The 14,034-nt window shown below is 36.8% G+C and overlaps 1 protein-coding gene across 1 annotated transcript in view; it reads right to left on the bottom strand.

The window, feature by feature from the left end:
* CDH12 (cadherin 12) overlaps positions 1 to 14,034 on the bottom strand; it is a 596,819-nt gene that overhangs the window by 166,521 nt on the left and 416,264 nt on the right. The window contains exon 4 of the mRNA XM_071553154.1: positions 1,000 to 1,415. Within this exon, the coding sequence (XP_071409255.1) occupies positions 1,000 to 1,230 (231 nt within the window). The 5' untranslated portion in view covers positions 1,231 to 1,415. The remainder of the gene's footprint in view (positions 1 to 999; positions 1,416 to 14,034) is intronic.

The raw sequence follows: 14,034 nt of genomic DNA, 5'->3' as shown, positions 1-14,034 counted from the left end.
AAAATAATTTTCTGATAATTTTATTTATATTTGGAGAGAAAAAAAAAAAAAGACTCCTGGATTGTAAATTCAAAAAAAGAAAAAAAAAAGTTACAAAATGGTATTGAAGTAAAACTGAAACATGATCACTCAGTTTTATTATAGGTGAATTTCAACCTTTCTGTCTAGGGAAATAGCAGGGAAACCCAGAAAACAAATCCCTGACTTCTTATTAAGGTCCCTAAAATCAAAAGTATGCACAGTATCCAATTATATACTCCGCTCAGATTTTGTCCAGTCTCATTTTCAACTTTCCCATTTGTAAATTCTATTATTTAAATTCAGCCCCCACAGACCCCTCAAACAGTTGGCTATCAATTACTTATGCCCTGTTACAGAAACAGTAGCAATATAATGAGACAATTTAATAAATTCTCTGCATGTATGAGTATGTGTATCTACACGCAGTATGAAACCCATAATCCAAGAGTTTGAATTATGAAGCAATAAAGTATATTAGAAATACCTGAAAACAATTTGAATAATCAGAGATAAAAGTAAATGGTACTGAAGCATAAGAGAACAGAGAAAAAAATAGTTGTCTTCATTAGCTAAAAACTGACTTGAACTAACCATACAAATCACAGAAATGACTCTGCTTTCTGGGCTAGAGATTTATGGTTTAAATCTTATCTCTTCATATCAGACAAATACTTGTTGATAAAAATCAAGTATGCTATTACAGTAGATTCAGTTAAAGTTGGTTGTGACCACAAGCATCTCAAAACCCCCTTTTTTGGCTTTTTGGTTTTGTTTTATTTGCAAAATCAAAGAAATAAGACAAACATACATATATGGAAAATATATAGTGACTGTATGAGAGACTGAATGGTAAAAGCAATGAACAAAGGGAACTACTGCCAGTTGAAGAAGATTTGCCCCACCAGAAATAGATGCACATTTAAAATACACTTTTCGATTTTTATTATTTAAACTTTAAAAAAAATAGTAAAAAATTACCTTTCCCACATATTGAGGTTCAGAGCCCATGTACTCCTCCAGCACAAAAAATTGATTCCACACCCAGCCTCGTTTGACTCGCTGGGCAGATGACCTCCTCCCTGGCACTGGGACAACATTTTCTCTTGTCTCTGCTTCTAAAATCTCTTGTGGCTGTGGATGCAGTGGTGTTAGGAGGCCTCCATCAAACAGAACCCAGAGAAGCAGGGACAAGCAGTTCCTTGTAAGCATTGGCAATGGCTTCCCTACGGCAAGTAATAAAAACTCCAGCACTTAACGCAGAGCAGAGGAATCCAGGTTTGAGGTGTCTGTGGCCTTCACCACTTAGCTTCTGATTTTATTGCAGAAATGCTAATGCAGGCATTAATCCTTCTGATGACAAGGTTTTTGCTGCATTAAATTCCATCTAAAGAGACCTATAAAAGAGATTTACATGCAACATTAAATTACATAAAATTACATTGAAACGTTCATCAAAATTCTCACACCTAGTTAGTTTCTACACACAGGGAAAAAGATTAAGAATCACAGTTAAAACAGATTACTATTTCCTTTGTAGCACTGAGCTGCTCTAGAACATTGTTGTCACAGAAACATGCCATTCTTGCTCTGCTTAGCATACCCCTTGTGCCTGAGGACAGGTCTGTAGCCTTTGCTTTCTGACCCAGTTATCAAACAAAAGTATTACCCATCACTGAGATAAAAAATATTTACTCCAGATTTACAAAGAAAACACTGGAGAAGAGAGGAGCCACTCTTTCATCCTACTGTCCAGAGCAGAAATGTTTTGTTTACTTTCCCTGTTAGAAAAGCATCTTGTGATCTTCTCTATAGTCTGCTGGTTGCCAGGTATAAAAATACTGCCCTTGGAATTTTTTAAGATAGATTCATTTTACATTTATAAACAAAAATATAATTTATAGTACTATGGAATTCACCACTTTGTTAGGACCATATTGTGTCATTGATTTTTAAGTATGGGTTTCTAGCAAATCAATAGAGTTATGCTTGAAAATCAATGACATGATAGGGACCTCAAAAAAGAAGAATTATATAGTACCTAGCCATATATATTTTCCATTTTCAAATAGTGCCAAAGGTTATATTTTCCGTATGAATAATGTTATTACTATCCATAAAAATAAATAACATATACATTCTTATTTCTTCGGTACATGCTGAAGTATTTAAATAAAAAGGATTTATAACTAGGAGTCTGGAAAACCTAGCAATTCTTAAAGAAGAAAAAAAGCACCCTACAAGAATAACTGCACTTCCTAGTATGATTTTAGGGCAAGATTTTCTGTTCTGTTTTAAAAGGCTGTGTCTTAAGTTTTAATAAAAAAAAAAGAAAGCAAAAACCTGGTGAAAAGGTATCCAGTGAAAGCAAATGTTTTAATTCTATCTTCAGAATGGATAAAAAAAATGAGGAAAGAACTCCCACGTGCTCATGGACCTTTAAAATAAACTTTTTCTAAGTTATGTTCAAGACATTTCAATGTTTTACATTTAGAGCAAAATATTCTTTAGTGCAACGGGTACAAAATTCTTACTTGCATTATCATTTTTAGTCTATGGATTTTATTGAAGCAAAGAAACTTTAAGAGAGGATCCAACCACACTAGAGATCTGCACTCAATATTAATGTATTTGGTAATACTTCTTTTTTATTGAACAGTTTGCATGTGGTTTTGTGCTTCTCTCTTCAGTGCATTCAGTGGTATATAAATATGTTCATACATAATTCAGTTCCAAAACTTCCAAACATTTGGGCTTCTGCTGATCCATGGTTGCAGAGTTTTATGGTAAAAATCATAGTAACCATGAAACATATCAAAAAAATGAAACCAAGCAAAGAAATCAAAGTATCTTTTTGAATTGCCCAGCCACATATAGGAGGTGGAAATAAATATAAAAAAACCCTACTGTGATAGCCTGCACTGCTTCACAAATGCCAAAATCATGCTGTATTCAATTTAAGTGCTATACAACTTCTCTTTGCTGAGAAGACTCTGTACATTACAGTTCTCCCAGCAGAGCTCTGCCTCCGGCCATGTCTGTCAATCAGGGAGCTTTTAAAATGTTATACAGCACCACAAGTAATGCAAAGAGATTGAAAGACTTCAGTGAAAGGAGAGCAATTCCCCCTTGGCTGGAAGGTTAGTAACCAAGTGAAAGACACAGAGCACTTTAACCCCTTCTCTGTTGGTCTCCTGGACTGCTTTCCGGAATACCTACTACAGAGTAAGGAAAGAGCAGTGCCAGTGCTTGCTTCATTTTCTACAGCTTCCAAAAGGGGATGAATGAGAGGAACAGAAAAAAATGGGAGGCTAATAGGTGTTGCCATACAAGACTGCTGCACAGATGGCCTTATCAGCTGCAAAAAGAGTTCACTACGAAGAATTTATTTCTTTGGGTTTTGGGGGGTTTCTTTGTTGTTTTTGTTTGTTTGTTTGATTGATTGTTTCTTGAGGGTTTTTGTTTTTCGGTTTGGTTTGTTTGGTTGGGTTTTTTTCAGGGGGTTGTTTTGTGATTTTGGATTTTTTTTTTGGTTTGTTTGTTGTTTTGGCTTTTGTTTGTTTGTTTGTTTTTCTCCCCTAATTTAAGGCTCAGCAAGATAAATAATTGAGAATCTGGTACTTTGCCACTTGAAAAAATCATATCAGCTTGTTGCTGTACACTTGTACAGTAAGAGAACTGAGGCAGAGGGTCTCCCCTCACTGCTTCTTCTTCCCCACAATTTCATTACTGGTTTTGGAGGAAGACTGGCCTGGAAAAATATATTTAATGACACAGTTGGAACTTGTCCAGCAATTCAAAGGCAAATATATATATATATTTATTTTAGTCTGCACTTATTGTTTTGCATTTTCTTTTTAAGCTATGTGTCACTCTTCCAGCCAGTCTTCCACCTGTCTTGGTGCTCTCATGGTGTCAGATACTCACTAGACATTTAAATCTAGAACCTTATGTACCTCTGCCCAGAAAACTGCAAATGCACCAAGGAGATAAAGACTTAGAAATCCAATCAGAACAATTAGCCATCAGGAAGGTGCCGTATTTCCTAAATTTTTAAGGTGCTAGTTCCTCTGAAACTCAGATTCTTGTCTAGTAACAGAATTGCGACCTGACATGCACCCTCAATGCATATCTTTCCTATATATTATGGAAGTACAGAAGGTCAGATTTTTCTTAGATCTTGGTTTTTTTTTTTTTCTCATTATTAGCTGTTGCTAGTCATTCCTTCAGACTGTCTTGTATGGATTTATGTACCATTATGCATGGCTTAATTAACCGATAAAGAGAGCTACAGAGGGAGAGCCTGTATGAACTTACCTCCCACATAAGCTTTAATACACTGAGATTACATTTATTCATTTCCTCAGTTTGAAAAGGTTAAATGACACAGCAGTAAGCATGGGAAATCGATTAAAGCACAATAATGAAGGAATCTTGATCATATTTACTGTGTCTCCCAAAACTTCAGCCTTAGAAACCCATTAAATGGAAATGGGGAATAAAATATCACTTCTGAGATTTATTATTGAAAATAACAAAATACAGTATAAATGGTGCTCCTACAAGAATTTTGATTCTGACATAGATTATACTGCCATTAGTCTAAGTAGCCTGAGCAAAGGAATGTTTTTGGAATAGCAAAACTGGTGCATGCCATTGGCTGCTGCAACAACCCTTAATCGATGGGAGTCATTGTACTGCAGAAACAAAAAACCTCACCAAGTTTGGCAAATGTTGTCCCTTCTAAAGAGAACAGCCATACATCCTCAGCAATCACTAGTATGAACATAAGGACTGATTTAGAGAAGTATTTGAAATGAAACTCTAAATGATCTTTGATCCTTCCATGGTTTAATTCTGGCCAGAAACTCAGCCCCATGCAACTGTTCGTTCACTCATACCCAGTGGGATGGGAGGGAGAATCAGAAGGGTAGAAGTGAGAAAGCTCATGGGTTGAGATACAGAGAGTTCAACAGATAAAGCAAAAGCTGCACATGCAAGCAAACTAAAAACAAGAAGTTCATTTACCCATTTCCTATCCTCAGGAGACCAGAGCACCATCATGCATAATGACATAATGGTGAGTGGACAAACGTCATCACCCCAAATATTCCCTCTTTCCTTCTTCCCCTTTCCTGCCTCCCAGCTTTATACACTGAGCATGATGCCATATGGTCTGCAATATCCCTTTGGTCAGCTGGGGTCAGCTGTCCTGGCTATCTCCCAACATCCTGGGCACCTCCAGCATTCAAGAAAAGGCCTTGATTCTGTATAAGCCCTGCTTAGCAATAGATAAAACATCCCTGTGCTATCTACACTGTTTTCAGGATAAATTCAAAACAGCCCCATACCAGCTACTATGAAGAAAATTAGTTCTATCCCAGCAAAGAACAGAGCAGATCTTTATAAAGTTATCTACTTGGATCAGACCACGGATGCACTACTGTGACATACAGACCAGCAAGAAACACTAAAGCTCCATGATGCACTGTCCTAGTTCAGCAGGAGGGACCAGCTAACCCTGTGTGGGGGTGATCAAAGCTGTGTATTCTACCCCCTCTGTTCATTCCCCAAGGACAATGGGCCATTAGCAGCAGCTGCCCAGGGAGCCATTATCACCTTCACACTCAGCCTGAGCGGGCGGAGCTGCCAATGGGCCATCAACAGTTCAACACCCCCTGGCTCCCAGAGTTAATCACCCATTGTGTGAGTCCCTGCCCTGGGAGAGGAACTGGGTGCTCGCTGAGGGTACATAAGTGGTGGGTAAGAGGACTTTGGGAACTTCTCGTCAGATCCAGAGCAGCAGCAGGACCTCGACAGGAGGAGATCACCGCTCTCGCCCAGACCACAGCCCTCACCTGCACCAACAGGTTTTTCATTTCCTTTTGCTCTGGACTTGGGGGAGCCACAGGGGTCTCAGCACAAGGGCTAACAAACCCCCTTGGGTTTTTGCCCCAGGACACTGGGTTATACTGCTGGGTTTTTGTGAGTTGAAAGCAATTTCTCTTTTGTGTCAGTGTTTTTATTGTAATATTATTATTAAATTTTAGGTCTGACTTATAATCTCTCTCTTGTGGTGAGTTCATTTCCCCTGCTGGTTCGCCTTTAAACCAGCACATGCACTCAAAACTGCCATCAGTCCAGCAAGGCTGATAATTGCAACTCTGTGAATGGAGGCAAATTGCTTACTGACAAAGTATCCATTATTCACTGAGGGTGGGAACCTTTCTGCAGCCACTTTACAACAAATCTATTAGCATAGAAAAATGTTTTGCTTATGTGAAATAGGAGCTAATATAAAGCAACCATCCTTCTACACATAAAGAAGTAGAAAAAGCTTGGTGGTACTGTAAGATGGTTGATTATGCCACAAGAAAAGCCAGATAAAATCTGTGACTATGGATATGATGCAACAGCTGACCATCTAACCTTGGCCTCTGAAATACCTTGAGTAAGAAAATAAAACAACAGGGGAAAAAAAAAGTCTATGATGTTGGTACCTATAAAAATTGACTGTTAAATCATTTGAGATGATGTATCTTCTAACGAAAGAAGTGGTAAAATGATATAACAAAGCTCACTTCACCTCTCACATTGTTCATATGTTTTCTTTGAATTTAGCCAAATCAGTTATGTTGGTATCTTCCAAGTTGTTTAATTAAAGAAATCCCATTTGATTAGAGTCAAAACATCCATCTCTCTCTGTATTTGACTTTCTTGAGCTTCACAACCTATCTAAACACTTTCAAAATAAATGTATTTTTTTCTTTTTTCCTTTTGTTTTTGTTTTTTTTTTTTTTAGCTTGGGTAGGAGGGAGATTACAAGACTCAGACTATCAAAGAGTTTAATTCTCAATATGTCCATCCTACAAATCAGAAGACTTTTGATGCCGTGAATGACCCTTCCCCCCAAAAACAGGACTTCGAGCCACGTTAGTGCAGGGTAAGATAAAAAGTAAAGGTCCTTTAATATCACAGGGCCTACAGCCCACAGGAATACAGGATGACATGCATGTGCCTCAGTTCTTGTTTCCATGGCTTTTATAATAAGATCCCTCCAATCATTGCTTTACACATTTCTCAGTCCAGCCCCAGTCCCACCCCTGGACCAACCCCTGGAATTGGGTCTGGGGTCGTCAAGACCCTCTGTCTTCATCAACTCTTCTTCCTCAGGCACACAAAGGTCTCTTGGAGTTCATCCAATTCTGGCTTTTGGATCACTCTGACCTGTGTTTATGTTTCATTCTGTAGGCCTTCTGATATCCTTCAGCTCTTTACCTTGGAAAGGAGTCTAAACAAGATTAATTAACTAAAGGAATTTGAGCTCCCTGTTCTGGGACAGGGGTAGTGATAGAAAGGCATTAAACTTAAACTGTTAGAAATATTAACCCTCTAAAAATCCACAACTACTGTGTTCCTAAAATCTACAAAATGTGAAAATCGGAACAAAAACCCTTTCGGTATCACTTTCAACAGATTAAACAAGTCCCAAGTATGTAGCTACAAACCCCCAAAAAATCAGTGTTTCTACCTGCTAGAGTCTTAACACGATCCAAACCAGTTACTCCTTTATCTCTCTTTGTGTAAGATTCAATAAACTGTATAAACTGTCCTGGTTTAACCTCTGTCAGCAGCTAAGCACCATACAGATGCTCACTCATTCTCCCCTCCAGCAAGATGGGGTCAAGAGAACTGGAAGGATAAAAGTGAGAAAACTTGTGGGTTCAGAGACAACAGTTTAATAATTGAAACATTTATTATTGCTGAATTTTTATTGTTATTATTTTCAATTATTATGATAATAATAATAAAAGAACATTGTAATGAAAATTAAAACAACAGAGAGAGAGAGAAAAAAACACAAAGAAGAGCAAGTGATGTAAATGGAAATAATTGCTCACCACCAATGAATCGATGGCCAGCCAGTCCCCAAGCAGTGACCCCATGGTAAACCTTCCCCCTGGGGTATTGCTGAGCTTGACTCCATATGTTATTTAACATTCCTTTGGTCTTTGAGGCCATCTGTCCTGGCTGTGAACCCTCCTAAACTCTTGTGCACCTCCACCTATTTGTTGGTGGAGTGGTGTGAGGAGTGGAAAAGGCCTTAACTCTCTGTTAACGCTACTCAGCAATAAATAAAATATCCCAGTATTATCAGTAGTGTTTCCAGCAAAAAATCCAAAGCACAGCCTCATAGCAGCTGCTATGAAGAGAAGTAGCTCCATCCCAGCCAAAATCAGTACAGAAATGTAGGCTGGCTCTCTGGCCATACAGACTGAATCCTTACAAAGTTGCAAATCTGAATTTCAGTCTCTCTACTTCAGAGGTTGTTCACATGAAATTGCTGAGGATGGGGAGCACACACCAAATCACCTAAGCCAACCCCAAATATTTTGCAGTTTAGTGATGAGAGCACTCTGATTAAATGTGAGAAATATGAGTAGAAAACACACAAATGGAAGATGAATCTTAGTATTTCTGGAAGATATATGTCATCATATGGACAAAAACTGTACAGTATGAACGACTAGATGACAAGCAGATAACAGCATTTCTCTTGTAAAAAGGTGACTTTAGCTGTCTTTTTGTTAAATTCTGTTACAAAAGCCCTCAAATCCTTGTATTTCATGTCAAATATTTTGCTTCATATGATGTTACTAATTATTCAACTTGGCAAGAATGAGTTTGATTAAGGGTATGATTTTTGGATCTGACTGTCAAATCCAGTCCCTCTCTCTTTTCAGTTATTCTCTGTGGAGTTGCATTTTCTGTACTGAGTTAGGAGATCAATTCTCATGTTAATTGTGCCTACAGATATCAGGAGTGATACCAATATGAATCTGGACTACTCTATTGAGTTTTTACTGGCATGAAAACCAAAGTGAGATGAGAATGATGTCCCTCATCTTTGAGTACGACTGCCCTTGTAAGCACATTCATAGGAAGGTTGCCACAAAGATAAATTACAGCACAAGCCCACATGATATACTTTATCAATACCCAGTAAACACATTTATGAAGTGCCTGACATCAGGGAGGGCTTTACTTATGTTTGGCATTTATAAGCCCTACAATAATAAACGTACTAGAGCTTCACAGATATGCTTTAATAATTGGCTTTCTAGTATATAGAAAAGATGATTTGATAATACAGCAGAATCAAATGCTACATATTTCCAAAAAAAAAGAAATGTAGCTGTATAATTCTTAGGTTTACTGTAAACTAATGAAGAGCAATATAAAAATATTCTCCGTGAGTGCAACTATTTGCACATATTGTGTCAGCTTTTGTCATCATTAGCAATACTTGTAGGAGATCATTTATGACCAATATGAGCCACTGAGCCATCATCCTCTACCTGGGAAATTATCATCTCTAATTCACAAATATGCATAATATCAGGGAGATAATTGGAAAAAAAAAAAAGAAGAAAAAAAGGACTGAAATTTTAACTATAAAAATAAAAAATACATCAGTAAATGCAAAAGTCTCTATCGTTCACTGAACTCTTGAAAGTTGACTCAGGTAAAATGAAATTTTCACTTCGGGTTAATAATTAATATTTATTTTGTGAGATTCAAATCCAGGCCAGTACGGTTCTGTAAATACATAATGCAGCTCTACAGTTTAATTATTAGTTAATAGGAAGAAACAAAATGTTTCAGAATAGAAAAATGCTTCCTTTGCAAAGATGGTCAGATGATGAAGTAGTTCCATCAATTTTTTGTTCTGTCTTGTGTCATGTTTGGCTCAGAAAAGTACTGTGGTGAATCTACACCTACCTTGTCAACGATCTAGAATCTTTATTTTTTATAAATTCCAAACTTTTTCATTTCTGCTAGGAATCTGTCAATGTCAATGCTAAAACATGGGCAATCAGGAAACCATCGTTCATTCTACTGTTCTTCTGTGCTTTTTGAATAACTTTGTGAAATGGGGGAAAGGACAGAAAGGCAAATAAATCAAAACATTTCAACACCTTAGCAATATATGTAGGGAAGAATCAACAAATCTCAGACTACAGCTCAAATATTTTTATAATTTTTTGTGTAACATGAAATACTGAAATGAATGTGAGCACATCCTAATGTTCTCTGTAACATATTGTTTTTACTTTGCATATTTCTGGTTTTTTCCTAACCTCTCAAGAATCCTATTAATTACTTCAGATTGCAAACATGCTTTAGTTAAGAACTCATTATTAAAAGATTTTCTGCTATTGGTCACATCTTGATTATAAAAAAAAATAAAGAAACAATTTATTACAGTTTCTTGTGTTAGAAGGACTACATAAACATAATAAATTTTAAAACTAACTCAAATATACATCTTTTGAAGTGAATTCTTGCAGGCATTTGTTTGTGTATTGTATATAGTATGGCCCTATTATGGCATAATATAAACTTGGTGTATGAGCTTAGACACGTAAACTTGAAAATATGGGTCTCCTATTGCCTATTATTGCAACTCCAACAAAATAGATTTAAATGTCTCTGTCTTCCTCAATATAGTATTAGAAGTATTTAATCCTTAATATTCCATTCCATAATAGGTTACAGAAATCCACAGTCCAAATTTCAGTCTTTTAGGCTTCTGAAAGGTTAATAGATTCATTCTGACAGTACTGAATTATGTAATTGCAAAGGATGATACCCTCCTCTGGAAAAAAAGGACAGATAGCAGTTTTTCCCAACAGGTTTCCAGCCATTAATCTTGTGAATTTTAACAGGTAGTCCCAGAGACAATAGGAGTGAGAGAAAACCTATCAATTTTCTTAACTGTGAAAACATCAGCTCAGGCCTTTCAATATTCTGGAATCACTTACTTTTTCCTGGGCTTACTCCCCAGTGCTCAATAATAAAATAACTCCTATGCTTAGTAATTTATCTCTTTTCACAACTCATCTTGACTTTTTCTCACCCTACCTACATTTACTGGTAGAACCAACAGGCATAGTGAGCCTATGACACTTTTCAGATCATCAATGAACTGAAAACAAAATCCTCCATGGGTTTTAAAATATCAGAAACAGTAATGCCAAGGCTTCTCTTTAGTTTCTTTAAAACAGTTTGTTTTGTCCACCATTACTGCATAGGAATATAAGGTCGTCAGAGCAAATGAGGTGGGCTATAGTTAGACTGGCAACAGCTGTAAAAATTGGAGAGAACAATCTATAAATAACTTCAGCCAAAGTAATCCTTGTTTGCATTTTTGTTCAGAACCAGATGTGTTTTATGAAAACTCACCAAATGTCAGAGCAGTATATGAATAGATAGTCTGTCATCATGAAACTTTTCACTCAAGTAAAACCCTCTACTCTCCAGTCAACGAGGGAGTGCTCCCAACCTAAGCCAGTGATTAAACTCAGAGATGTTAAAAGCAGGAGACATTTTGTATACAGTTGCTAAAAAAAATTAAAAAATATTCTTGTCTTACTTTCATCTTTATAAATCCTCATATCTCTTGTGTGCAATTGTTCATTTCCAAAAGGTAATGAATTGAGTACTTTTACAACAGACTCCTGCTGCAAATTTCAGCAATTATGGCCCAGCAGAGACCATAGATGAGGTGGGACAGGAAAAAATAAAGGGCTCATTTCAGTGGCACTACTGCAGCCCTATCTGTCTTGTCCAGAGAAATAAATGCAAATCTTATTGGTGAAAATAATTTTCCTTTTAGATTCTTTCTTGCCATTCTAAATTTTAAGTTAAAAGGATGAGAAAATAAGGTATTAGAAAGAAGTCAGGTTTGGCATCTGTATAACACCCACACTCAGCAACATCAATTATCGGAGGTGTCTTCTCACTGATCCCTTTTTTCCCCACATAGCATACAAGCAGGCCTTTATTAACTGGCATGAATATGTTCTATAATTTCAGTCACAAAAATAGCTGTTTTAGTTTAATAAAGTTTTGTCTCTGGTTTGTTGTTCAGATACATGCCCCATCTCAGAGTATTACAAAAAATACAGGGAAACAGACAAAGTTAAATGTGAAATGAAGAATCTCATAAATCCTTGTAAGTTTATTAACAATTTCAAACCCACTTTTTTCAAAGTGATAGATTTCCATAGAGTCGTAAGCCTTTTTCAGTTAGCACTTATTTAACTTAGAATAGCAACCATATTATCACCCTTAACATCCTGCTTTGCATTATTTCAATAATTAGATAAATGAGTATTAATAAAAATAAAACAAGTGTTTTCAGAAAATATTACAGTCAATATCCTCATTCTTCATAAAAATCAGTGATTTGTTTTTCTTTTGTGTTTGCAGTTTAAGTTTTTCCTCTATTTTTCTCTCCATGCCTTCCACACTATAGTAAAAATGGAACTGTATAGAGGATAGGTGGTTTATGATTTATATAACTTACCTCAAGACATGCAATGAACCGCTACTTTATTACATATATTGCATATATTTTATTTTTTTATAATACACATAAATTTTCTAGTTATTGCAGTCTGCAAAACTGTGGTTTAGATACGAAATCAATAATATCTTTTTAAGGTTAAGCTCAGTGAAACAAAATGCTGAAATAGTCTCTGATGAAATTGCACCTCAGCTGAACTCACAAAGAGCAGCATTACGGCAAGAGGATAATGTCATACCTGCAGTATTATAGATTGCAGCCAATCAATCAGATATATTGTAATCACTGAGGGCAAAGTCCTATTGCACTAAAACAATATTTTCAGGTTTCACAGTGGAAAGATTGACACATTTAATCTGGAGCAACCTAAATCAAATACTTCCCTAAAACTGATGAATTAACCTTACTAGAGGACACAGCCCAGAGATACACACATTTTGTCCAGGTAGAAATGAGGTACTGGGACAAAGACTAAGCTGGAAGAAAGGCTAATACTCTGCACTGAAAAACTACAGGTGGAGCTACTGCTTTGGTGGAAAAAAACTTATGTATTTCCCTTGATGTAACTTCTGATGTGTGATCAAATGTGACCCACTGTGCGGTTCCTCTAATTGCAGAATCACAGAAATACAGAACACTTGAGGCTGGATGGGACTTCTGGAGTTCATGTAGTCCAAGACCCCAGATTAATCAGGGTCAGCTACAGCAAGTAGCTGTATCTACAGGGACAAAACCATATCTAGGCAGGGTTTGTTTGTTTGTTTGTTTGTTTTTCTATAGACAGAGATTCCACAACCTCTCTGGTCAACCTGTTCCAGTGGCTTGGCCATTCTGCAAGTTTTTATTCCATCTCACTGCCCATTAACTAATCAGTGCTTCACCAGTTTCTCTCTGAGATTGTTTTGCAGCTGGTATGAAAAGCTGTTTTAAAGTCAAGGTAAAGCACATCCACTACTGCCCCCTCATCCACCAAGCTAGTTGCCTCATTATAGAAGGATACCAGGCTGGTTAAGCAGGATTTCTTCTTTGTAACTCCACACTGACTACTCTCAGCTACTTTCTTGTCTATCACATTTTTGGAAATGGTTTCCAGGGTTTTATTACTTTCCCAAAGAATTAAGTGAAGCTGACTACCTGTAGTTACCTGGATCTTACTCCTTGCCCTTCTTGAAGATACAGGTGATATTTGCAGTCCTGAAGTCCTTCAGGACCTCTCTTGATTGTCATGACCTTTCAAAGATACCTGAGAGTGACCTTGCAATGGAAAGGGCCAGCTCCAACATATCCACAGATGCAACACTTCAGGCCCCATGGATTTGTGTATGTCCTGATTCCTCCCAACCTGGACCTCCCTCACTGAGGGCAAATTTTCCTTGCACTATTAATTAGCAGCAGGTATTTCCTGTTTTCCTGGAATTTCAAAGCCTCATGCACAGGCATATTGACCAAGTCTCTTCATGGAGATAGCTTTTGTTATTTTTGTTAAGCCAGTAAGTGAGCCAAAACAAACTTTCATTTGTAAAACCCACTTCTATTCATTCTAGGCAAGGAGTCTTTGAAAGTCCAAAGGACTTTTTATAGAAGATTATAGTTCATTTTTTCAATTAAACTCCAAATTTTCTCTTTATAAATGAATTAGCCTC

This window comes from Pithys albifrons, chromosome 4, assembly GCF_047495875.1.
Source record: "Pithys albifrons albifrons isolate INPA30051 chromosome 4, PitAlb_v1, whole genome shotgun sequence".
Classification (NCBI taxonomy): domain Eukaryota; kingdom Metazoa; phylum Chordata; class Aves; order Passeriformes; family Thamnophilidae; genus Pithys; species Pithys albifrons.
The sequence above is the reverse complement of the archived record's forward strand: the minus strand, read 5'-3'. Positions and strand labels throughout refer to the sequence as shown.